The sequence below is a fragment of the Podarcis liolepis genome (genome assembly GCF_965112155.1).
Source record: "Podarcis liolepis genome assembly, chromosome: 1".
NCBI classification, from domain to species: domain Eukaryota; kingdom Metazoa; phylum Chordata; class Lepidosauria; order Squamata; family Lacertidae; genus Podarcis; species Podarcis liolepis.
This window is the reverse complement of record NC_139554.1, coordinates 39,014,071-39,041,667: the sequence shown is the minus strand read 5'-3', so window position 1 is coordinate 39,041,667 and position 27,597 is coordinate 39,014,071. Positions and strand designations below refer to the sequence as shown.

The window sequence follows — 27,597 nt, the reverse complement described above, 5'->3', positions numbered from 1 at the left end:
TCACTTTTTCCCTCCTAAAAAGTAAAAGGAAATGTGTGTGCGTCTTATGGAGCGAATGCAGGCTGCGCAGATATCCCTCTTGCTGTTCTGGCTTCTGAGATTCAGAATATATTTTTTTCTTGTTTTCCTCCTCCGAAAACTAGGTGCGTCTTGTGGTCTGGTGCGTCTTATAGAGCGAAAAATACGGTGCTTAACAAAAGTTGGTGCCACTCAGTTGACTAGTTCATATGTCACGCTAAACCAAACCATGTGACGTAACCTTGGTTACAGCTCATGGTTAACGTGGGCAGCGTTAAACTAAGGACCTGGATTTGATTGGCATGATAAACTCGGGGCACTAGCAAAAAGGGAGGAAAGTGGATGTGAGCTTCTTTCCTGGAGCGCATGTGTTCACACTAAGCCAAAGTTAGTGAATCAAGCCACCGTTACAGAGCCACTTTACATAATACATTTGTGCAAGTGCTTAGCAGCAGTAATAGCACTTTGTATTTTGATCCAAAGATCACAGTGATATATGGCATCTTCAGGCATTTGGGCCTAAATGAAGAATATGTAGAAGTCCCCCGCCCCCCGCCCCAGTTTGCCATGAACACCAGTTATTGTTGGACTACAACATCATTCCTGTTCACTGACCCTGCTGACTGAGAGTTAGAGGCTAACTACACCAGGAGAGACACAGTCTCCCCCGTCCCCGATTTAAAGCATTTATATCCCAGTCGCCACTCAGAAAGGCTCTCAGAATAGCTTACGTATCAATACAAACAACACAGTCCTTTCTCTCAAACTGAAATCTACAAAAGGCAAGGCACAAAAGGGAAAAGGGATGGGGAAGGAAAAAGAAACCAAGGAAAAGAGGGGGTTGCATAGCAATGTCTGTATTTCAGATTTCAGCCCCCTAAAAAAAATTAAAAGTAGCAGTAGTCGTAAGGAAAGTTTGAGAAATGTGAGAATCAACATGAATGTAAGAATATGAATCAAGATCCCCTTCTGTATGAAGGCAACATTTGGGAAATTGGGAATAATCCTTTAAATTCCAGCAAGCACTAGTTAGAATAAGAGATATCTTAACACTAAAATAAAATGTTAATGTTTTAAATCTTAAGTCTTATTACTTTCAACCCACCAATCCAAGAAGCAATTTGCAAGCTTTAATGTAACTGCAAGTTCAATCTAATTCTGGACAGTGGCACAGCTGAACTAATACCACTCCGCTATCTGTAATAGAAATATAATACCAACAGAGAGAAATAATCACTTCTATTGTTCTACCAATTAATATGTAAAGTGAAAAGCACTGACAAAAATTATAAATCCTTTGCAAAATCTGAAGAGAGTAAATCACTGGGATGATAATACCAAATCATCTTGAAATGCTATTATGGGAGGATTACACATGGTACAAATTAGAGATATTAGCTTTGATAGCTTCCTCAAAGGATAGAATGTCACATGATGGCTACTGGGCACCTTTAGAAAGAAACACAGAGGCTCTAGCTGTTGTATATATGTAAAAGGTAATGCCCGGTTCAGGAGAAAATACCTTTCCGTTAGTGTGCTAACAAAGAACAAATCAGGGACACACACGCAGATGGTGCACGAGCAGTTGTGTCTTTGTGCACCCATGGATCCAAGCCATAAAAAGTTGAAGTTTGGCACACAGGTAGTCCAACACACCCTGACAATCAGATGCTATAAAATGGAACCCTTTTGTCGTCAAACTTTGAAATTTGCCTTAACAACAGCAGACAGCTCTCTAGCAAAGAGCCAATCAAGGCATAAATGCTACAATTCAAAAAGTTATCAAGCTGCAAGGAGTGGGGAGAAGAAATAAATACTAGAATGCAAATTTTATTTATGTACAATGTGTGGCATCTAACTGCTGATATGTGACTGGAATGGAGTTCTGCCCTTCATCTCCTCCCACTGTGGCTTGGGAACATAAATAACACTGTCACCCAGAAGAGGAATAAGGTTTGGAGCATGGAGCTGGGTGTGCAAAAATGCCTGTTGTACACTTGCAAGTTGTGAACAACTCCAGCAAAACATCCTGCTGGCAGTAAGAATGCAACCGTGAGCACATTTACTTGAAAACAAACGCTCTCGACGTCATAGCACTTCCAAGTAAACATGCTTAAGAGAGGGATCAAAGTTTAATGTGTGTTTTTCGGCTTCTAATGATAGAAGTATGTTCTCTGTAATTGCAAGAGCTAACATTACGGGTGAAATAGCGTGGGGGAAAATATGTTAAATAACTACTATTGTTAGCAGCACGTGGTCACTTCTACATGTGCCTCTGCATAGGTGACCAATAAATTTTAGTCATACAGTGGTACCTCAGGTTAAGTACTTAATTCATTCCAGAGGTCCATACTTAACCTGAAACTGTTCTTAACCTGAAGCACCACTTTAGCTAATGGGGCCTCCTGCTGCTGCCGCCCCGCCGGAGCCTGATTTCTGTTCTCATCCTGAAGCAAAGTTCTTAACCTGAAGCACTATTTCTGGGTTAGCGGAGTTTGTAACCTGAAGCGTATGTAACCTGAAGTGTATGTAACCCGAGGTACCACTGTACCTAGATATCAGAAGATTTCACTGTCTTTTATCTAAGCCCCACTACACCGATAGTCTGTGGAAAGAATAGAATTGCCCTAGGTTGTAGCCATTGCTTGGGAACTGTTGCAGCTGCTCCGTGTAGTTTCAAGGCCTTCATTGGAGCTTGGTTGTTTGTCCTGCTCTGAAAAGGGAAATGGTGTCAGTTTAGTTGGGTTTGTGGATTGCAGCAGTAGTTACTACTTGGGTGCCTAAACTTGTGTCGATAACTTGTAGATGTTTTCCATAGTCTACACAAAGATTTTCAAGATAATTAAATGTGGGGAAGTTCATTTCAAATATGCCATGTAGATACTTCGCTTCCTTTTGCTTTGGTATTTATTTGCTGGCCACGAGTGTTTACTTAATATTGAAACACAGGAAGCATAAACTAGTGTTGTTGTTTTTCATTTTGGCTTATTTTTAATGCCATTTGCAGATCCTGGAACTAAGGCCAGAAAAATGAAAACTACCTTGTCTGTCTGTTTGTAGCGTAGTTATGCAAGAGTGGAGTTATAAACCTTGGCTGCAAACTAAATAGCAAACGGATTTTTCATAAGGCCAAAAATTTCTGTGGAAATAATTTCTGAGATGCACAACTTTTCCCACTGCTCTTTTAGAATAACAAAGGAACTAGGTCAGGGAAATTTAGGATATTTTAGAGTACATACAGTATTATATTGTTTGCCAGTACCTAATTTACAATTACAGAGCTCCATGAATATTGAAATGATTCAGCTTCCCATTATAAATGTATGTGGCAGTTTGGTTGTTGATCAGTTTATGAAGTTAATGCAAATGAAACTGTCTTCCTGTCAGCATTTGAAATATATAATGCAGTCATGTTGTATATTCAGGGACAGGCCATTGACAGTCAATTAACAAGTTTGATTGGTATGTCAACTCATTCTTTTGAATTGTTAATAGTATGTTAATAGCATTCATTTCTTTGTGCAGTCCCATTTGCAGCTTCACAGTTACAGCTATTTTTTAATAATTCTGAGTAACCTAAAATAGTGCCTTAATAATAGATTATTAAACACCTGTCTGGTGTAGCTTAGGGAGGTTTTTCTAGACTGGGAGTTTGCAGTGTATCCCTTTGATATTCAAATCAACAAATGATAGCCTTTTTATTCAAAACGTAAGTTCTTTTGATGGTTAGCTTGTTAAGAAATATTCAGCTCCAGTCTGACCTGATCTGGTTTCCCATGGAAAAGATCTGATGCTGTTTGAAGGTTCATAAATGTAATGCCAATGACAATTTGTTGTTGACGTTTTGCTGCCTCAGCCTTCAGATGCTCCTGGTTGATGTGCCGCTTTAGCTTCACCAAATAATGCTTGCAGGTAAATGATCTTCTGATTTATCAGATAGTTTCAAAGCAAAGAGTTCTCTTCTGTGGTCTGTAGTCATGGTTTTTCAGGCTTGGAGGGGTACTTTAAAAGGCACATCAAAGTTGACAGTTGAATCTTAAGGCAAGGAATGATGGGAGATGGGAGAATTGTGGGAATATTTTTAGTGAATAACATATTACCGAGTGTTTTGAAGACCTTCAAAGGTCTATCAAACCAGTTCCCCATAGCAGATTTATTTCCACCTTTTAAAAATATATGGGATACACAGGTTAACTCTCAGTTTCCTGGGTAAGCTGCTGAGCTATTGACATATATATGTTACATGCCAATGTTTTATACAATACATTTCTTGTTCAGGCATTCACTCACCTGCTTAAAAATTCCCCATAGCAAAACTTCAAGCACCAGTTAAATGAAGACACCAATCAAGCCTTTTCTTTGAATTAATTTAGCTCTTGATTTACAAAAGCAGAATGAATAGATTGCAAAATAAGCAATCATATCACTCTATTAACTAGCAACTGTAATTCCTAGAACATTTATGTTTTGGTGTTTCCCTGTACCCCATCATTGCTTTCATTTCTTTTTTATAATTAGGATGTCAAAATTCCTGGTTTGTTTATTCTAAAATAATTACCATCTAGGCAAAATCATCCCAATACCAAGTAAAATCATGGTATGTTATTGGAACCACTTACGATGACAAATGTTAGTTAACAACTTTTGTGACATAGAGTTGACTTTATCTACTTCTAAAGGCTGAAGACAGAGGTGTTCTTACTCATCTCAATAGGCTGAAGAAGCAAGCAGCTCTGTACACCTTGATGAATCTTGTCCATGCCAATTCCTTTTTTGTTAATAGAAATGTGAAAGTACCAAGATGCCACAAGTATCAAAATTCAGATGGATTTAGATCACTCAGGATTGCAGGGGTGATTCTGTCAGCTGGATGGGACAGGGAAAGCTCAGCATAAAGTGAGAATTGGTCCTGAATAGTTGAATGCCAAAGGTGCAGATTAATGCAGAACCTTAATTTGCATTCACAGTCACATTCACAGGGTAGTTTGCACTTTCCCCTCTGGGGGCATTGGCCAACTGTGCAGGAGATCTGAAATGTGGTTGCTGATTCCTTCCATGAATTTCTCCACTTTAGACTGCAGATGGCTCCCAAAGCTATGATGCTTCATTATTTGGAACCAAATTCTTTCTGCATAAACATCTTCTGAAGCAATTGTATACTGCAGCAAAGTTCTGCATAGTACGTGATTGGTAGGTTTCCACACAACCATCTAAAGAGCACTGGTGTAATAAAATTTGGGCGGCGCTGTTTATGTACAAACATACTCAGGAAGGCTGATGAAAGGTGGCTTAAACAAATGATCATCCTCATTTTGAAGGGAAAAAAAGTATTACAGCACCATGGTCTCCTTTATTTCCAATGTGGAAGCCCTTGCTCAAATTCTAGACAGGTAAATTTGCCTACACTTCTTCTGCCAATGATGTCAGATACAGCGAGATAGGTGTCTCATATGCATTATATACTATGGATTTTAATCAGTGTGTTTATTCCTTTAATGATCTTGGAAGTGTGGCAGTAGCGGTGGTGGGCTTTGTGTCTGTTGTTCCCTGTACCTTCACAATCTGTTGGCTTTAGGGAAATATATCCATCTGACCATTTTGGTATTTTACAGCTGTGTTTGAGAAACGTTTGTTGTACTTACTGTTAAAATGTAATAAAAACATACTTTAGAAAGAAAAAGGAATGTGGCCCAAAAGCTCCATGACAGCATTAGGCGGGTGTAGCCCCCATCTCACCTGAGATGCATAAAGTAAACTTTCTGCTCACAACAAGCTACAAATGGAGACCCTGAAGAACAATACTGCAATAACTGATTATTGTCACTGGATTTCAAAATACAAAGCATAGCTTTGTGTAAGTGTAGCATCCTAAGGGGAATTGTGTTCTGTCTTTCTGCTGCTCCTGAAGGTAGTTCTTGAGCTAATTGTTAGTGGCAAGTACAAAGCAGCAAGACCACCTGTGCGTGTTTTGTTACACTTACACTTTCTGCTTAAACAACCTTGCACCTGAGTTTCCCTAAGAAAGGCTACTGTGTTCATTTAAACGAAGCTGAATAATCCTAGCCATGCTCTTGCACTCATGTCCTGCTTTTGGGCTTCCCATAGGCATCTTGTGGGCCATTGTGGGAACAGGGATGCTGGTCTTGATAGACACTTTCTAATCTAGCAGTGCTTCTTGTGTTCTCACTATTCGGTTTGTAAGGCATAGAGACCACAAATTGTGCTCTGGGTCTGCAGCAGAGAAATTAAATGAAATGTCATTGACTACAGCTCACTTAACAATCAAGGAAGCAACTGGTGTCTCAGCATGCATATTTTCTAGAGCTTGGTGGTTCAAGGTCAATTCTGGACTTCCTTTGTCCCAGCTATTCGTTTTTCTTTCTTTGTTATACTGCGGCATCTGTGCATCCATTTAAACAGCTGGCAACTGTGTCAGCCCCTTTTCCTTATCACACCTGTCTAAACAGCAGAGAAGGGAACAAGGGGTCAGCACAAGTCTGCGGTCCGTGCGAAGGAATGTTGCACAAAAAGCTCTGCGCAAAGTAGTGTGTTGTCTTTTTGCTAGGACTGCATTTGGCACTCTGGGATTTGTGCTAACGTGCTGAACCAGCTGCATGGAATTCTCCCATCTGGATGAGTTCTAAAATTTAGTTAATCCTTGACAGAATCATAGAGGAAACCAGAGTTCCAGCTGGTATGAATTTGAAAATGTTCCTTAGAGACATAGTGTTACCAAATGATATTTATCAAAATCTAACCACTTCTAACACGACGTGTTTTAACCTGCACTGACCTTAGTTTGTATTCTGTCTGTACTGGGTGCTATGGAGATGTGGAACTGTTCCCCACTCGAATCTATTCAAGGATTGGGAATGGTCAACCTTAAAGTCACACAAAGTTATTGTTAATCTGAAATTAAGTCAATGTTGATTGTCCTATTGTTGATCATCTGTTTACTAAAGTTGTAGCTTGCTGCCTGTCTCACCATTCTCCCCAGTCAGCATTTTGAAAGAACCAACGTCTGCGAGAGACAGATTCTTGAGTTAGCTTACAGAGTCAAGTGTCTGCTGGGAGAGAGCATCTGACTATGAGAATAGAGTGTCACACTGTTAATGTGTTTCATACACTGTGAATTACTGTGGTGTGATGTACTGCTTTCACCTTTCTTACAGAATATTTTGGCTGCCCAGCCATCCCTCTTCTGTTTATAATCACACTAATTTAGGGAGATAGTTGGCAGAGTAAAGACAGGTAGGGAATGGCAAAAATCTAACTCATTCTTCATTAAATTTTATGACTGCAATCTCAAGTCTCCTTGAATGCCAAGTTTCCTGTATAATGTCACAGCCTTGAATGGAAGTGTCAATGGAAACTTCAGTTTAGAAATTTTTGGTCAGCTATCCTTGGCTGTTTTATTGTAACAATCCTGAAGAAAAGCTTTTAATATATGGCGCAAGAAGCCAAAGTTTTCTTAGAAGTAGTTTTTAGTGTTCAAGTGACAGAGTTATATGAGATTCTAAGAATGAGATGTATGAATGGGAGAAGCTAAAGTATATATACATCTCTCTTTACAAACTATATTATCCTATACAGAATATAGTATAGTATTCTTTTCGTGCCATGAGCATTTATATATTTCCTGGTTCATTCTTGATATGAAAGTTCAATAGCCAACACCTAAATATTATTTGCACCATGTTCTATTATTTGTTTCACTTCCTGTATGCTTGGTTCAGTATAAAAACAGGGAAAATAATGAAGTTGAACCCAATTGGTGCACTAGCACTCATTAAAGGGCTTTTGATCCAGCAGAGACATCCACTAACAGAAGAGGAAGGGAGGTGTGGTTTTTTTTTTTTTTTTTGCCAGTTTTGCTCTACACCACACAACTTTTCATACCACCTTCCACCTTGTTTTGTAGGGTCCCTCAACTCTCTGGCGCTTATTTTCAGTGTGGGCTGCAGTTTGGAAGGAGAACTGGAAAGAACTTCCTTGCCTCCTCTTCTGCTGTCAGACACCTCCTTCCAGGAGTGCAAGGGTACAAGGTGGATTGCATCCTGTACAATTTATTTGGCATTAATATTAAATCTAAAACTATTTTTTATGGAGGTTCTTGAGTTACTGGTCTCTCAACATAGAATCCAGGACTGCTGGACATACCAGCTAGCAAACCTGCCTCCACAACAGATTATGTCAGCGTTGCTGCACCCAAAATACTATATGAATCAAGCGAAGTACAGAGACAAAGGGGAAGAATTAGAGACCACAGGAAGCAACTGAATAAGCTATTGACAAACCTCCTTTTGTCTTGGTTTCTGTATTTTTTAAAGAAACTTACTATGCAATGTGAAGTGTCTCCTGCTAGCTGCGAGGCCTAGAAACCTTTGAAAAAACCAGATGTTCAGGTTCTCAAGTATCAGTGGGAGCTAAGAGAGCCTTCGTGAGTTGTTAGTTGACACAGTTAGTTAGTTAGTAAGTTAGTTAGTTAGTTAGTTAGTTAGTTAGTTTTTTTCAGTGGTACCTCAGGTTAATAACTTAATTCGTTTTGGAGGTCCGTTCTTAACCTGAAACTGTTCTTAACCTGAGGAACCACTTTAGCTAATGGGGCCTCCTGCTGCCGCCATCGCACGATTTCTGTTCTCATCCTGAAGCAAAGTTCTTAACCTGAAGTACTATTTCTGGGTTAGCGGAGTCTATAACCTGAAGCGTCTGTAACCTGAAGCATCTGTAACCCGAGGTACCACTGTAGTTAGTTAGTTAGTTAGTTAGTTAGTTAGTTAGTTAGTAAGTATATCATCCGTAGATCTCAGGGCAGTCCACCACATAAAAGTGCAATATGAAAACACAAAATACATGATAAAAACAAGCCTCCCACCAGCCAACTGAACCTCTCTAGAAAGAGCATTCCAGTAATGGGAAGCCACTGCAGAAAAGGCCCATTCTCATGTTACCACCCTCTGGACATCTTGTGGAGGAGGCACACATTCTTTAAAACAATTATAGAATACAGCCCCATTTTGATCCCAAGGTTTATTGTGACAGGTGAATCATACATGCCTTGTGATGATATTAGATATTTCATATATACAACAAGGACTCTGGGGAAGACATACAAATTACAAATCTTCATAACTAAATGTGACATTCTTAGCACATAGTTGAGTAACTTTTTTGTGAGAGAAATGACTGCATTATCATGTGTTCAATTAGAAGTGTTTTAAATCAGGGGTGAGGAAGCTGTGGCTTTCCAGATGTCAGATGCCAACGCTTATCCTTCTCAGCCAGTGTTGCCATGATGGGAGTTGTAGTCTGGCAACACCTAAAGTGCTTCAGCTTATCTACCCCTGTTTAAAAGAAATATATTTGATTAGACGTTGTGTCCTATAAATCTGAGGGTACCTGTTTTTTTCATTCTCCCTATGCACATTCTGGGTAGCCCACATAATCATTTTACCAATAAATGATGCCACCTTCTCTGTTTTAAATTCTGTAATACTTTGGGATTCACAAGACCACATCTATCTGTCTTAAAATGAACCTGATGGAAGTCACATAAGGTCTGCAGAATATATATTTCATATGATATATGCTTCCCTTGGGCAATGATCCATATTGTCTGTATTCTTCTGTTAGCAAACATGAATTCAGTAAATGATAATGATGACATCTCACAGCATTCAGTGCACTTCTTTGTCTCTGTAATTCCCCCTCCCCCTTCCATAGTGGGCACATCTTCAAAATATGATTGTCATTATTAGGTTCTCTTAGTCATTAGCTTTCCTCTTAAAATCCTTTCCTTATCAGTCAGGACCTTCAGGGGCTGCTTTGTTCCTTTGTTATAAATTCTCTCCAACATCATCTGGTTTTGAAGTCTCCAAAACTGGAGGCTGTAATCTATTATGTCCATCACCTCCCTCCTTTTTATTGTGATGTCTTAAACATAAAACCAGTAATCCAGTGTAATAATAATATGGCCAGATTGCTGTCCGTTATCACCATGGTTATAGGTCACTTTCATCTTTCTACCAGTTTTTCTTCCATCCTTACATGTTTTCAGAAATTTTATGGAGTTGGATTTTGTTGCGCTCACCCATCAGATCTCATATTTTTGTCTCCAGCTGGCATTTCTAACCTGTCTAGAGCCTTTGGTATTATTTCTCTTTTCTCATTTATGTTAATAACACTCTGCAACTTAGTGTGCTCTGTGGATTTCATTAGTATGCCGCTAATCCCATCTTCCATTGCATTAATGAAGATGTTAAACAAAATCAGAGCTAGCATCAATCCCTACGGCACCCCACTAAACTCCTGTCCCAAGTTAATATGTTGGGATTTTTCATTTAAACTTCTCTTATTCCCCTGGCTAGTTAAAAAATGTTTATATCCATGCTGATTTAAATTATTTTCTTCAGTGATTGTATCATATACTATTAAAATCCAGAAGCTCTTGCATTTCTTCTACTCATTAGTTCCAGAATTATATCTTAACGTGCTGTCAAGTCTGACTCGCCTACTATTTTATTTCTAACACTGAATTCTTTATGCCTTAATGTAGTTGGTACTCCTCTTCTCAGTCTTCATTGTCTGTTTAAAAATTGGACACATTTATTTATTTGTTTAGACTGAAACTTTAATTAATGTTTATTTTCATTTGTATATCACTCAGATCCTTTAGGAGGAAATACACACAGCCCTAATTATGCTTTAAAACTTTAGACAGTTTATAGATTCTGCCTTAATTGGTTCTGTAGTGTTTAAAGTCAGGTTGCTTAGTAAGTGAATAGGATCAGTGGTCTTGCTTTTTTGAAATAATGACTTCTCACTGTTCTGTCATGTGTCACTATGTTTTGGCAGAGAAAGACTTGGTGCATCTCAGCTGAGCAACTTAAAGCACATTCCATGCAGATATATGTAACAGCACCTTGATGGCTTTTTTAAGGAACAGCGGCTTCTTAACAGGTGTTTAGGAGTGGAGAAACAGGGTGCGGATGGTGGTATTTAATTCCTTCTGTTTTTCCATTACAACTCTCCAGCCCTCCACAGGAGTTCCATATAGGGACAAAAACATGTTTGGAATCCTGCAAGGGAATAAAATGGCAGCCAGGTATGGTGGAAGATCACCCTGTCAACATGAAATAACTTATAGAATTCACTTTTGCAGTCCAGATCCACAAAGAATTGGATTGTTAGATGAATCAAAGTTTAATCGAGGAGTTACCCAGGGAGTAATGTTGAATAGCATTAATGTGTATCACTGGAAGCCACACTGTGTCTTGAGTTTGGATCTGCTTTTGGAATGTTTACCTGTGCGCTGAGCATGTACCTCTTTGGATACTCACATTGGTGCTGCATGTAGGTTGGGTTTCCTTTATGCAGCAGCCGGTTGTACCTCTGATAGAACAGTTCTGTGCACTTGCTGCTTTCCCAGGATCACCACATATCACTACAACAATCAGCTCTGGTCACTCTTAATTCAGATTCAGGGATATTCATGTGAGTTAATTTAATTCATGAATTTAATTTTTTTAAAAAAAATATTTATTGAGATTTTACAAATTATATCAGACAAAACAATACACACAAACACAAAAAACAAGTATAATTTCAAAACCTTATTTTCTTAAAACTTACTTCACCGACCTCCTCATACCTCCCCTTTCTGCATTCCCATTTCAAATATTTAGTTCAGCAAATCCTCACCCTTAATTTTATCTAATTGTCAACCTTTCTTTTCTTTTAACTTAATCTTTACAGCTGTACTCCATTTAATTTCTAAAACCACATCATTCAGCCAAGTAATTTCGTTGTCCCCGAGAGGGGCAATGACAATAAAGATATTATTATTATTATTATTATTATTATTATTATTATTATTATTATTCTAGCACTCATTAATTTTACAATGTTTCTTAAGATAGTTCTTAAATTTCTTCCAATCTTCTTCCGCCGTCTCTTTTCCCTGGTCTCGGATTCTGCCAGTCATTTCTGCTAGTCCCATATAGTCTATCACCTTCATCTGCCATTCTTCCAAGGTGGGTAGATCATGTGTCTTCCAATACTTTGCGATGAGTATTTAATTCATGAATTTTAACTGAAACACATATTTTTCATATCAAAAGAGGGTCAGATGATTGGGTCAATTCACATGTAACATGGTTTTGAGGACCAGGAGCACATTGCAGGATTGAACAATCTCTTGTGGGTCCCCCACTCCCATGCTCAGATTCCTTCCCTCTCTTTCTTGTTTAAGCAGACCAGTGCTTGCCTGGTTCAAATGCAGTAACAATCTAGGAAGGGAAGGAATTGAAGCAGAGGAGAAGGGTCCTAACAGGCCATCAGCACTTTCCAGTTGAAAACATTTCATACAAACTGACCCACAGATGTGAATCAAAAATATTTAGTAGAAAACCAGTTTTTTATACTGCATGTCTGATGAAAAACAATCTCCTTGTTTTCCAAATATAGGACTGTTTTGGCTATTTCACAGGGAGAGGAGAAATGATATTATTCAGTTCCTATATCATAAGTACAAAGCCTGCACGTGACATGCTGTGAATCTGTACATCTACCCCCCAAAGCAGAACAAAACACAATGGCAAAACGGATTCACACATTCTTAAATTATTGAACATGCCCCAATTATTTAAGTAAAAACTTTCTGAAAACTCTGTTTGCCCTGGAAAGTTCAATAAAAGATTCCACATTACCAAATGCAATTTCATTGCCATTAGCTAAATACGAGGACATAGGAAGAAGGAATTACCATATATTAAATTAAAGGCTCACCACCTTAAAGCTGTAATCCCTTTAGAAAAGATAATTTCTATCTAACTTAATCAGCAAGAGGTCTTTATTGCCTGAAGTTTTAATTGATTTAAACCCTCTATAAGGTCAGAGGTACACATGGCTGACCAGAGGCGGCCAATTAACACATTGTCAGTTGTGCTTATTTACCTTGACTGAACTGTAATGTAGGGCTATTTTTTGGGGAGGGGGTAATCAGTACTGCTGAATCTTCTGTGAACTTTAACCTCTTAAAGTGCAGCAGTCATTCAGATAGCAGCGTGCAAGAACAAAGGTTTAGTTTATTGTATATTGCCCCCTTTATATTTTAGAAACAGGTGAACTGGGCAAATGATATATATTGTCATTTAATGCCTTGGTTACTTTCGTTTCAGTTTATTTATTTTAAAATGCTGGTAGTGATGAGCCACTGTTCATAATGTAAAAAATGTTTTGATCATATAGCCCAGTGTATATCAAAGGGCTCTATTCCATTAAATCCAGCAAATACTATTTGCACTTAAATAGTCTTAGGTCTTTCCATGTGTTTTGCCATGATATTACTTGCCAAATCTACAGAAGCAACATCTTTATTTTAATACATTGCCTGTAAAGCATAGTATATGTGTGAACCAGGCAAATGTGTCAACAAGAAGCAAGGAGTATGAAACTTCCATTACTACTAATGACTAGGTCTTAAATGTGGCCCAAACTATGTAGAGCAGAGCTTTCCAAATTGTGTGTCGTGACACTTTGGTGTGCCGGCGTGTCGTGCAAACGCTCCCTGCGCGTCTCTCTCAGGGCTGGAGGGGTTGCTTTAACCTCTGGTTTGCTAGTAAAACTGAATTACCGTGCCGTGAAATGATACATGTCTAAAAAGTGTGTCATCAACATTGAAAAGTTTGGAAAGCTCTGATGTGGAGAGCTATGTTCATGGAATAAAAAGAGGCATGAGAAGAAAATGTTTTGCTGAAAAAGCATGTGTTGCACACAGGTGAGCAACCTGAGTCTTTGTGGTTTGTTTCCATAGAGAATATGCTGGTGATACATTTGCTGGATATAAAATATTGGCAAAGCAGACGTCGTTAAGAAGGCTGCTTGCCTTCACGTGTGGGCTACAGAGGAAAAGTTGAAAACCTAGCATTATTTATTAAGTTCTTTGGCACAATATGTTGTGATAACTCCTTTTGTATGAAGTTCACCAGAAAGTTTTTTTTTACCCCCGTAAAAGCTGGGATTACCTCCTTGCCAATAGTGTTGTTTCGGATGTCCAGTCCACTGTAGGCAGTTTGACATACCCCAAGGGATGTGACTGTCCCAACATGGGAGGCAGTTGGAAACCCTTCCACTCAGCAGTGCCTCCACATGCAAGTCTTCATGGTTGAAAGATGCTCGTTGATTGGGTAGCCCTGCCAGCCTGGAGTCTCCATGGCAGTGTCCACCCAGAATATCTACTTGGACTGGTGAAATTAGGCAGGGAAGAGAAATGAGAAAACAACAACTATAGAAGTGTACTTTTGAGTTTGTGGTCCCCAAAGCATCTCAAATGAGTTTGCTTCTGTTTGCTTCCTCCCAGACATTGACAGTCTGACCTGCCTCCCCCCCTTTCCCCAGCTTTCTGTTCCCCCACAGTACCTTGCCCTGACCTCTAGTGCAGGTGGATGGAATAGATTGGTTAACTGGACTCAGCATGGATTGCCAGTTCTGGACTAAACCGGTAACTGAGGCACACTGTTTTTTTCTGAATTAAAGCTTGGATCTTGCCTGTCTGAGGACACACTCCACAGTGCCCATGTGGAGGTACAGCAGCATTATATGACCCCAGAGGAGGTTGTCCATTGTGCCTTAGTGTGAGATGCTGCACTGGCCATGCCATTTTGATGGGGAGCGGGCATGCACTCTCAGAGAGACAGGGTGGAGACACCATCAAGCACAATTGGAATGCTCAGCTTATGAGGCAGAGAGACAGGCTGCTGCCATTGGGTGCTGCTTGGAAGGAGGCATGTTGATATAAGTTAATTGATTAATTTATTGGTATACTCTGCCAGTTTCCCCAAGGCACACTAGAGCTGCCTAGTTGTGGTTTATCCCCCAAAAGGACCCTTCTGCCTTTTATGGGGAATGAACTTGTTCTAGTCTGTATTCACCTGGCCAAAACAAAGCTAGGGAGGCAAATACTGGCTTCCAGAGAGAACTTTTGAGACTGGACAGAGTTGGGTTTTCCTAAAGCCAGGCACTGGTTTAGCTTAGGCTGGATTCATGGGCAGTGAGCACTGGGCACATTTAAGGAACCTAGCAAAGCTTGAGGGATGTGGCTGTATGTAGCCAGCCATGATGTGTAAAGAATGAGAAAAGGGAATTGTTTTCATTAATTGTGAGGCTTACTCCCCTGAATAAGCCACGTCGCAAGAGCTCCAAGGCTTTTGCCAACTCTGGAAGGGTTAACAATGCTACCTTTAGACCAGCCTGACCTTGTCTGCTTGAAAAAAGTGTCAAAGCTGATAAATTTACTCATGCAATTTGCATATATTTAAAATGAAGCTGTCTGTGGAGAACCGCTCCTGATCTCTGCCTTTCTCCCCGTAGCTCTGGGACTATTGGCAGGCTGAGCCACGTTGGCTGGGGAAGTTTCTAAATGGCCATTGTCAGCTCTGAGAGAGAGTAGTCCTTTATTTACTTTATGTCGTTTTGTGAGTGAAATGCTGCTTTTGCTTCCAGGAATGCTTCCGATTCAAGGCTAGGCAAATTTTAGCCTGGCGCCGTAGCTGGCTGTTAGCACTTTGTGTGTGCCCTGGCCCTTGAAGGGCAGCTATGAAAGTGTTACTTTACAGAGGCTTTCCTCTGCTGTCCACCTTAAAGGATATGTCAAAATGTGCAAAGCACCTACAAAACATATTGGCACTTGCAACAGCTAAATTGGAAAGCCAGCATGGTATAGGGTTGGAAACGCTGTAGACTGGGAAAATTCAAGTCTGCGCATCAGGCCACCGGCATCTTGAGACAGTCTCATGTTGCTTTGAGGTAGTCAACCAGACTGGTGTTTCCCAACCTTTGGTCTCCTGCTGTTTTCAGACTACAATTCCCATCATCCCTGACCACTGGTCCTGCTAGCTACAGATGTTGAGAGTCATAGTGCAAAAACAGCTGGAGACTCAAGGTTGGGAAACACTGGGCTAGACCTACTAGAGTGATCTAATATCACAGTGGAGATCACCTTGACCAGCTCAGGGAGGCTGCTGGGCAACAAGGTGGGCACCACACCAACAACCTCCCTAACTTGTCTCCATAACCCAGCCACAAATGTAGGCTCTGTAGAACCACCCCTAGGTGGAGCAATTTCCTAGTGCTAATAGAATTAATCGTGATGGATTATTGCAACATGTCTCCTCCACCACTTGAGTCTAGGCTGGTGCTGCACCCAGGTAGGCAGAACAGGATCAAGTCAGCCCCTTCCCCAATTCTCCTACCCAGGTTGTTCTGGTCCCGGGGGGGGAAAGGTACTAATACCGTATCCGAAGTTCAGTCCAGAGTCACTAGCAGGGTAGACGATCACTAGATGAGACGCGAGGTCCGAAACAGGGAGCCGGGCGGGGGAGCAGGAACGCTGGTAGGGCAGCAGCGGGAAGCCAGGCGGGTAACAGGAACACTGGTGGGTCAGCAGCGGGCAGCCGGGCGAGGAACAGGAACACCGGAGAGTCAGGAGCAGGAAGCCGGGCGAGGAACAGGCACACCGGGAATGCAGATCTAGGTCTGGGTAAAGCAGGTACTCCACAACGACGTTGCTCCCGCAACCTGGGACCGGGCTGCCTGACCTTTATCTTCTTCTAAGGCCGGGGGCGGTCCCGGCCCCCAGGAGCCCCGCCTCTCCTGGCCTTAAGGCGAGCACTCCTCCTGGGAGAGACCAGTTCCCTTCGCCTCTCTGCCCTAAGCCTCTGCAGTTCAGGAGGCCGAAGGGTTACTGGGCCCCGGGGGAGGCTCACCTGTAGCCACTGAGTCTTCCAGCACCTCTGGGGCCAGAATGGTCTCACCTGGTGCCTGCCCCTGAGGATCTGGCACAGGTGCAGGCTCCTCAGCATCTAGGCCTTGCCCCAGTTCAGCCGGCCCTGGAGGCGGGGATTCCTGTGCCGGCTGGGATTCCTCCGATTCACTCTCAGACTCGGAATCCCAGGCCATCACACAGGTAAACCTTATCCCACCCTTCCTCAGTCATGCCACCTGCTGCCAGCCAATGGCATGGCCATTTCTGGTGGGCACCCTTCATTCTGCCTCCCTCCCAGACACATTCTCCCAGGATGTGCCCATAAAGTTCCCTGAAGACAACCCCACTACACCTCTCACCCTCCCCTCCATCTTCACACTCGGGCAAAACCACTTCCTACCACCACCTCACCTCTCTATAGTCAACTCAACGAAGAGCAAACATAATATTCATCCTACTGACCTTGCTTGGTGGTTGCACGGATTGAAAGTGTAGGGAAAACCATGTTGACTATTCTGGGCTCCTTAGAATAAGGTATACATATATAGGTGAAATAAATAAATAGTGCATGTTTTGGAAACAGCACCCCCTAGCGTCAATTTGTAACACCTGAGAAGCCATTTTGTAAAATGGCTGCTATGGGGAAACTAAAGTGAAACCTGAATTGGCCTTATACCTTATTCTGGGCTGTGTCCAGAACTGCAGCTCTGCTCCTACAACAGACTATCGGTCAGACAATGCCATTCTCTTACCCAAACCACTGAGTTGTGTGCTTTTCTGTTACCTTTCACTTTGCCATCTTAGAATTTGTAAAGAGACAAAGTATTATTTCAGAAAGCAAGGAAGATATCTCAGAATTGGTGCCAAAAGTTTTGCCAGTTTTCTTCAAAGTGCTCTTAAGATTTGTTTACAACTTTGGGGGGGGGGGCAACTATATGGGTTAATTTTACCAGAAGTATCCAGGAGACTTTTAAGACGGTGTTATCTTGGTACATATTTCAAAACACTGACAGATATTTTATCAGTAATTAGTATTCATATTATGTCTCAAACAATCTGTTCAAGAATAGGGGAAATGAACTGGTTGAACAGCTCTTTCAAACTGATAATTAATGTTCGGGGTTGGGGGTGCATTTAAAATAGAGGTCAAACAGGAAGTTATTTTTTAGTGGAATAATGTAAATGACCTGCACTGGGGATTCGCCTTGTCTATTGAGTTAACTTTGGAAAAAAACCCTTCTTAAGAAATATATCACCCTTCCAAATAATTTCTTCCTGGATTCATTGCTCATCTTGTCAATATGCCACTTGATAGCTGGCTGGACTCCCTTGTTCAATGGCACATATTTTTAAATAGCACACATCCTCCCTCCCCACTCCCACACATACAAAGACCATTTGTTCTTTTTAACAAAAATATTAATTGCATTTCGTTCTCTTCCATTTTTTGGGATATATATAGCATGCAAAACAATATTTTAGACATCTTAAACAACTTAAAAATATAGTTGATGGGTGTCAGTTGATCTATTATATTTTCTCTTTCCCGCTGCCTCCCCCTCTTCAGCTGCTAATCATAGAATTTGATTGCCAAATAGTTTTAACATATTCTTCCAATAGCTACATGTGTGAGTCTTCTGTGAGACAGAGGCAGTTTTATAAGGACAGATTTGGAGTTGCATATGGGTTTGTCACATGGTTTGATTGCCATGTCTTTGAGGACATCAGGTTGTGTTTTTTTTAACACACACACACACACATTCTGCAAATAATTCCCCCAAAATAATTTATGCTAAGATAATTTGTATTATGATACAATTCCAAGTGCTGATCATGATCTTTATAGCCCATTATGGCTTGAGACCATAATTTCTGAAGGGCTCTATTACAAACGAACCTTCTGGCCATTAACGGAGGCCTTTACCTATTCTGTCTTCTCCTGGTGTCCATTTGTATGGGGACATGGCGAAGGATTTTCTCGATAGCCATGTGCAGGGAGGCTCATTTTTATTGTTTAATGGGACTCTTACTCTATGACTGGGAGTTTGAGTTCAACAACAGGAGAACAAGCACCCTGAATCGAGTCTAGAAGTGAACTGGTAACCAGTAAAGATGGTGAAGGATCAGTGTAATGTAGCATTATAGCTTGGCTCTGGTGAAAGCCCTGGCAGCTGCATTCTGAAACAACGAATGTTTCTATACCGTTTTCAGAAGCAGCAATCTATGTAAATTACAATATATTAATCAAGCCTGGAGGTGGCCAAGGCATAAGTGACTGATGCCAGATCCAGTTTCTCCCGAAAAGGGTGTAGTTGGTATATAGGATAATAAAACAATGACAAAAACTCTAGGCTGTTATCATCGCTACCACAACACGGGCATCCAAGAGTTGGGCTATACTACAACTGCCTCAAGCCTGTCAGATAAGGCAGTAAAGGTAGAAAAATAAGTGAAATGTTATTTGTTTATACCTCAGTTCATATGAATATTGTGTGAATGGAATTTGCATAGCTCATTTAAATTAAATGCAAAGTAATGCTTAATCTTATGCAAATTTTGCAGTATATGTGTATAAAAAGTACACAAATCACAGACAAATTAGCATTGCAAAACTTTTCAACTCTAAACACAACCAATGGCTCTTTAAAAAATATTTGTGAGATTGTCTTATTCGCTGAGGGAAGGGAGGGGAAGAATTACTGTTTGGAGCCAACGTATCACAAGGAATGATGGTGACCCTGGTGTGTCTGCCTTAAATTAATGAGAATTGTTGCTGACTAGAACATGTCACAGTACCTCCTCACCCTACCCCCTGTTTTGTGCACTTGCAAGTTGACAGGTTGTAAACAAATTTGCTTGAAATGTGACACAATCTTTTATTGATACCTTGGAAATATTGTGACTTTGTGAGAGGTTAAATTTCCATATTTCTAGCCTTACCTGTTCAGTTCATTGCTGATTTGTCTGAAGGTGATTATGCATACATGGACCTCCATGTATTAACTTTCCAGTTCCAGCTTATTACAATGCTGTACTTTTTTATGATGCAGCTAAATCCCTGTCAGAAATGACCTTTACTCTGGTTTTCTTGCTTCTTTTGTACGAATGCTAAGAGATGATTTTGCAATATCCTCTCACGGTGAATGTAGAAGACAATTTCACCACTTTTCTTAATGTTTTTCCCCTATTATTTCTCCTCTCTTCTAGGTGGGAGATGTTCTCTATTGTGCGGGCCAGATCGCCCTAGTGCCGTGTACGATGCAGCTTGTCAGCACAGGCATAGAAGCAGAGGCCTTGGTTTCCTTAAGCCACGTTGAAAAAGTCCTCAAAGCCATGAGCCACAATGTTGAACTCCACCATGTACTTATGGCAAACTGTTATGTAACTGACAGCAAGTACATTCCTGTCGCTCAAGCTGCCTGGCAGAAGAAATTAAGAGAACTTAAAAAGGTATATGTAATATCAATTTTCGTTCCCCTCCCCACCTGCTTTGAAAATAACAGTTTGTTATTTTCCTCCTAACTTGAAGTCATATCAGAACATTCTCAGTGCATTTCGTTGGGGTTCAAGTAAGACGGATATAATAAGGTTTGATTGAGCTGTTTTGTTCTGGCTCATAAGTGGCTGTGCACGATTGAAACAGAAAATTGCTTAATAGAAAGATATATTCATCACCAAGTTTGTCTTCATCCCCCAAAGCAATAACTGAAAGAACCAACTCCAGCTGGAAACTTTTTGAAAAGTTCAGTATTTAGTAATGTGCCCATATCCTTTTCTTCAGGAGGGTGGTTTAGTTTCTCGTCATGCTTTATGGGTTCTGCACTTATTTACTTAGATAACTTCAGAGTTCATCTTTTGCTGACTACATTTCATTTTATTCTGAAGAAGTTTTAAAGTAGTAAGTATCACAGTTATATACTCCTCTGGAATAGCGTGGGACAAAGGCTGGGTCTGTATCAGGGAGAGGAAATCCATGAAAACAACTCCTCCTTCAGTACTGGATCTCTGCCCCTTCAGTCTATTAAGATTGCATTTTATGACATTCGTAACAACCGGGTTTAGATATAGAGGGTTGGATCCAAAGGTTGTGCAAGCGGAACACAATTGTGCAACCCATCTTTCCACATCCCTCTTCTCCCTTGGAGCGTCCTGTGTTCCTCAAAAGTCTCTTTACAAGGTCATTTACACTCCTGGGAGGCTGCAGTTGAAGGAATTGGCACCAATTGTGAAAATCTCGTCTCAAGTAATGGATGAGAGCCAGTAAACTGCAGCTCAAACCAGATAAGACTGGGGCTTCTGTTTATGGTTTGGTAACCTCTAGGTTAGATTATTGCAAGGCATTATACGTAGGGCTGCCTCTGAAGACAATTTGGAAACTTCAGCTGGTGCAGAATTCAGCTACCAGGTTGCTCACCAGGGCCAAACAGTTTGAGCATATACCTCCAAACCTGTCCCAACTGCACTGGCTGCCAGTTTGTTGCCGGGCCCAGTTCAAAGTGCTGGTTTTGACCTATAAAGCCTTAAACAGCTCAGGACTGCATTTCCTCAAGGACTGCCTCTCCCAATATGAACCAACCTGGACCTTGTGATCATCATCACCCTTATTTGTTTACCTCCTCCTTTCACTCATCTTGCCATTCATCTTCCCAGCTGAGTTATTCTTCCTAGCTGGTTGAGATGCTCTGACTCAACACCTTTGAACATCAGAGGTTGAGCCCCGCTGTTCCCGATACACTGCCTGACTTCTCACTCTACAGCTTTCTGGAATGCAGTCTCTGCTGACAACCCAGACACATGCCATCCTGTTGCACATAAGTTTATTTTGCACCTAAAGCTTCCTTTCAGGCTTATTTGACCATGTATTTTAGAAAGTCTGTGGAGAGCCCTCTCCTCCATCACCATTCTCTAGGCCAGTGATGGCCAGACTTGGCTCTCCAGCTGTTTTGGGACTACAATTCCCATCACCCCTAGCCAACAGGCCCAGTGGTCAGGGATGATGGGAACTGTAGTCCCAAAACAGCTGAAGGGCCAAGTTTGGCCATCACTGCTCTAGGCCAACCCTGTTGCACCTGTAAAGGGCTTGACTCTGAGATAAAGTTTGCTGAAATAGTAAAGCCATTTTTTTCTTTTTAGTTGTTGCCACCTGATCATCTCTTCAGTTTCATCTGCAGTTTTTTAGCTGTCAAATGACTGTTTCCATCACTTACAAGCTCAATCCACCCAGGTCTTTATTCTTGTTGACATCTGCCATATCATAATTACTTATTGGGATGGGAGAGGAAACAAGTACAACAAAGATAATTATCATCATCATCGTTTTGCTGTAACTGCTATTACTTGATACAAGCAGAAAACTGCTCTAGCAAAATAGCAGTACATTTCCCAACACTATTGTGTGTGTGCACACAGTAACAATTCAGCTTAAATGATGGTCAAATACACTGTAAAAGGAAAAGTAAGCTGAGGATCATCTCATGAAGTTTAGATTTACAGAGTTTAGAAAATTAGTGTTTCCATTTATTTATTTATTTATTTAAGATGAAGTCATTTAGAAGTGGCTGCAAGATATCAAGTGCATGTCGTCATATTTTTGAAAAATGGTTTCTAAAATAAACTTCTGGAAAATCTTTAGAAAGTGCTCCAGTTACTGAGCTTACTTCTGTTATTATTTTTGTCCTGTGGTGTGTTGATGCATATGGTCATACTGAAAATTTAGGAGTATCCCCTTGGCAATGGACGCATACAACAGTCAACCTGGACAGATGCATGCATATTCACAGAAGAGAGGGAAGGGCAATAGAAGAAAGTTCAGGATCCCAATCCCAGAAATTGAGTTAATTTTCACATGTCCATCAGGTATTCACAGCTTGCAAGGCTCTTGGATCAATCCTACTCAGTATAATATAATTTAAAAATAAACACAGCATTGAAGATAGCCATCTGTATTCCTTTCACGAACCTGCATTTATTCTTCTTATTCTTATTCTTATTATTATTACCCCGCACATCTGGCTGGGTTTCCCCAGACACTCCAGGCAGCTTACAACATATCTAAAAACAAAATAAAAACATCAATCCTTAAAAACTTCCCTAAACAGGGCTGCCTTCAGATGTCTTCTAAAAGTCCGATAGTTGTTTATTTCCTTGACATCTGAAGAGAGGGGCGTTCCACAGGGAAGGTGTCACTACTGAGAAGGCCTTCTGCCTCATTTCCTGTAACTTTGCTTTTCGCAGTGAGGGAACCAGCAGAAGACCCTAATATCCATGTGAATGTTGTTTTCTTTATAGGGTTGTGATGTGTTTCTTCGCAGGGGCTCTGATAGCTCAGTGGTAGAGCATTTGCTTTGTATCTGGAAGGTTCCTGGTTTAGTCTTGGGTATCTCCAGGTAGGGCTTAGGGAGATTTCCACCTGAAATCCTGGAGTGCCACTCACTGCCAGTCAGTATGGACAAAAGTGAGCCAGAAGCTCTGACTCATTATAAGGCAGCTTCCTGAGCCCTGTCCCAGGCCTAGAATTTTCTCTTCTTAATAGTGGTTTGCATTTTCCTCTACTGAAAAAGAAGTAACAATGTCATTATCAAGCATGATGATATTATGAGTGATTTTTGCTAACTCATTCCCTGTAATTACCAATATAAGGAAAATAAACCATATGGGTTGTAGTCCACTTATTTTGGATGGGACAGATGGCATTATTGATGGATGGAAAGATTCCAAATGTTTATAGTATAATGAAATAGCAGCAACTAGTTGCAAGAGTTCATTCTCATTCACTCAGGCATATTATTGAGTTGTGGTTGAACTCTATCATTTACTAACAGCTCTTTAAGGACATTGCAGAGCTGTGTTACATAAAGGGCAACTCTGTGAAAAACTCCCAAGATTCCTAGGTGTGGTGCTCTTGTTCCCCAGCTTCAACTAATTGTCTCCTCGTTGCCCTTTCCAGACAAGTGACCAGCTAATGAAATGAAGTTCATGGCAGAGAAGCTAAGTGTGATAGCATCATCACACAATGTGTAATGATACAAAACATGGTTCATTGGGGATGATGCCACACGAAATGTCTCGTTTCACACATAGGCAAATGTGTAGCATAAATTCTATCTTTGTCTTCTTTGGTGACCATACATAGGCTGCAATAAATACAACATTTGGTTTTGATATGGAAGGCAGTGGTTCTAATCTTATTTATTGTTTTCTTCTCATTTACCAGCTGCTTTGGATGGGCGTTGTCTGGAAAAGCTACCTAGTTTATTTTTAAAAATTAATAATCAATAGATAAATAATCTTCATCAAATAATGACGCTCACTGGGGACTCTTGCACCAGTCACTGAGCAATTGCCTATCCTGTTTATCAGAAACTTTTGCATGATTCAAATTACAATTATAATGCACGTCATACTATTAAAACTGCTTCACCAAGCGCTTCTGTATGGAATCAGATTCCAAGGAAGGACATTTTGACTAAACATTAGAACGAACTTTCTGAAAGTAAGAGCTGTTTGACAGTGGAACGGAATATGATGGATTCTCCTTCACTGGAGGTTTTTAAGCAGAGGTTGAGTGACCATCGGTCAGGGATTCTTTAGCTGTGGTTCCTGCACTGCAGGGAGATGAACAAGTCGACACTTAGGGTCCCTTCCAACTCTACAATTGTATGATGCACAAAAGCCAGGTCAGATCATTCTGCTTTTGTCACATGGAGTGTAACTAGAAAGTATTGGCTTTCTTTTTGCATGAAAAGTGGTGTACTAAGACAACAGTGGTGATTATTTGGGGTGGTGGCACTGGAAGCGCATTCCACTATATCTGGAAAGCCTGGATAAGTTGGAAGTTATTTCCTACCTCCCTTTATCCCCATCCCAATGTCACCTTCCAGCTGAACTGCTGTTTCTCCTGGCCTCAGAGAATGTATACATTGGGATGAGACAGGAAGGAGCCAAGCAGGGAGGGAAATGGATGTACCAAATCAAGATGGGGGGAGCCTAGGGTGAGGATTGGAACATAGTAGAACCAGGAATTGGGCAGGTGGTGAATGGGTGGGATGGCTAGGGGGTGGGAACCAAAGAGTAAGAGGAAATGGGAAAGAGGCTAGGCCCATCTCTTCACCTGAAACTACAAGAACCTCCTGGGGACAATGTGGATCTCTTAGACTTTGCATTGCATCCACTCAATCACTGTATCCTTGGAAGAATCACAGAACAGCAACAGAAAAATTAATCACGTTGCTCTCCTTTTTAGAAAAATCTCTTGTGGTTATATTAATGTAGCTGGTCATGCTATTGAGGGGAAACCAATTAGTTTGAAAGATATTGCTATAAGCTTCTATGAGGTCCCGTATAAATCCAGTTGAAAAGTTATAGATATAATTAGCTAGTATCTTCTGCCATATCAGGATTGTGGCATTTATTCTGCATTGAAATGTTGTGAATGTTCATTGACTTTAGCATTTAAAAAGCAAGATTCCTGTACAAAACATCCAGTAAGGGTGAGACTTTCATCTTGTGTCTTACAAATTTCATTTCCCAAGGGCCAGGATTAAAAAAAAAACCGCTTTTGTATTCTTGTGAGGTAATTATAACGTAAATATTTAACACAGGTCACACTTAGATAGAACTCTAAATGTCTTTGGAATTGCTGTGCCTTTTGAAACTGGTCCACAAAGGAACATAAAAAGATTGTAATGCTTTTAAAAAAGCAAACAGATAAGAATAATCAGGGGAAATAGGTCAGTGAAATATGCTATACATTTTGAGAAACCTGCATAGATTGCAGCATTTATAATTGAACATAGTCACTGAAAGAACGATGAAATGGCGAACAATGAAGGACATGGCTTACATGGCTTTAACTATAGCCTTAAAAAAATGTATAAAATGCATGAGATTAATACATGATAGATAGAAGAGAGTGTTTGGCGGGAACAAGGTGAGGATTGATTCGAACTCCCCTTTCACATTTGTGTCATCTTTAGTTCAGTATTATTTTTATTGTAAGAACCTTTTAATTGTACCCTGATTTCCTAAGGTAGACTAAGGATAAGCCAGATAAATAAACAAAACAATAACAAAACGCATTATTACCAGGATGAATAAATGCTGTATTGTATCCTGAAGGGCAGCATGGGTAGGTGGAACTCTGAGCAATAGTACTAAAGGGGGAGGGTATACCTGTGGCAAGGTCCTTCTTTCCAGAATGGTGCCATTATGCATGCTCGTGGCAGGTGGATGGGAGCATGGAGAGAGGGAGCATAGCAAGGAAGTTTCTTGCTAAGCCAAGAAAGAGGATTTATGGGAAGGACTCAGGCTGCAGGGGAATGTTTAAACCCTGCCCCAGTGGTAACATACGAGCCCTCAGGCCTCCCCAATTCAGGACCAACCCATTCCGAATCTCACATGTTCATGCAGGTCTGCCAATTTCTAGTACAGAAAACAAGTTCAGTGATGCTCTGTTCATATGGAAGTGCTGAAAATAGGTACCTTCAGCATGGTGTCATCTGTAAAATATCATAGCAGGAAAATCTCTTGCCTCCAGGACACCTTTCAGCAAGAGGGTCCCATACCCTATTTAGATAGTGAATATTTCCATGATACCTGCTAAAATGGAGACAGTTATATTTACTCTAGCAAGGGGAAGCAAGGCGTTCTATTCCCCTCACCACGTACTCTCTGTCTGTCGCCCCAAACTGGCACTCATTGGCTACTGAGCATGCCCACTCCTCACTGGTGTGTTTTGAGAAATCCTCCCTTAAGTTTGCAGTTTTGCAGTCGTCAGAGTTCCAGTGAAAATACGGAGACCTCTCCCTTTTTATCCGTTATGGCTTTACCTCTTTCAACATTCACCACCTGACTTTGCCATTTCAAGAAATGAGGTCTTGAAGGGCTTCAAAGAAAGGACACCATTTCTCTCCCACTGAGAATCTGCCCAGATCTGTAAGAACATGTCTGTATAATGTTTGCTATGGAATAGAGAAGATGTGTCCAGGCCATGGGAGAACAGTTCAAGGTGATTTTCCCCCCAGAGACAGTTCCACAGCCTTGCCTACCCGTGATCTCAGTATGTTCTGTTCCTTTATTTATAGTGCTCAGTGTCCGCTTACCTTATTAATTTACTCATTTTGAATTATATCTGTGTCAATTTTACCTGCCACTCTGAAATGCCAGGGACCCTGACTAAAAACGCTTCTATTTGGAAGTCAGCCACATTGAGTTCCAAGGAGCTTACTGCCAAATAATTGGGCTTTGGAAATGTGAGATACAAAAGTAGTATATCTGGTCCGTTTTGTTTTGCTCTCATTCAGGCCTGGATACTTACAGTGACTTGAATGTGAACTACTGCTATTTTAATGCTGCTTTAAACTTTCACACAGCACACAGTGCCAGCCACTGACCCAGCAACATGTATGCCAGCTCAGCAGTGAATAATCACTTTAACCGCTCTGTGTTTTTCTTCTTCATCCATGAAGCAGAATAAATGCTTTTGGCTTGTATAATGCATTCTTATAGCACTCTGTCAGATCTCTTGTTTGTGATTTGGGGTTTTCATAACCCCTACTCACCACTCACTCTTGTGTGTGTGGGTCTGTCTGGAAAAAAAATAAGAGAATATATATATCTGCCTTACAGTGCAATCCTATAACAGATCTACTCAAATGGAAGTCCTATTGAGCTCAGCTGGGCTTTCTCTCTGATAAGTAAGTCTAGAACTGCAGATTTTGCTTTGTATAGATCTATAGTGTTGACTTGCAAAAATTAGCATAGTACTCATAATTGGTTATTTATAACAACAAGCCTTTAGTTTTCAGTATAAAGTCTAA

At 40.7% G+C, this 27,597-nt stretch overlaps 1 protein-coding gene across 5 annotated transcripts in view; it reads left to right on the top strand.

The window, feature by feature from the left end:
• Positions 1–27,597, top strand: part of DPH6 (diphthamine biosynthesis 6) — a 233,211-nt gene that overhangs the window by 143,574 nt on the left and 62,040 nt on the right. For 3 of the 5 annotated variants that reach the window (XR_014527169.1, XM_083507552.1, XM_083507549.1), the window contains exon 13: positions 19,988–20,230. The exons of 1 other annotated variant lie outside the window; for it this stretch is intronic. Coding sequence is in view for 3 of the 4 variants with exons in the window: in XM_083507552.1 (XP_083363678.1) it covers positions 19,988–20,230 (243 nt within the window). In the remaining variant the exon portion in view is untranslated. Of the gene's footprint in view, positions 1–19,987; positions 20,231–21,913; positions 22,201–27,597 lie in introns of those variants that run through there. One more of the 5 variants, XM_083507551.1, reaches the window with a different exon arrangement.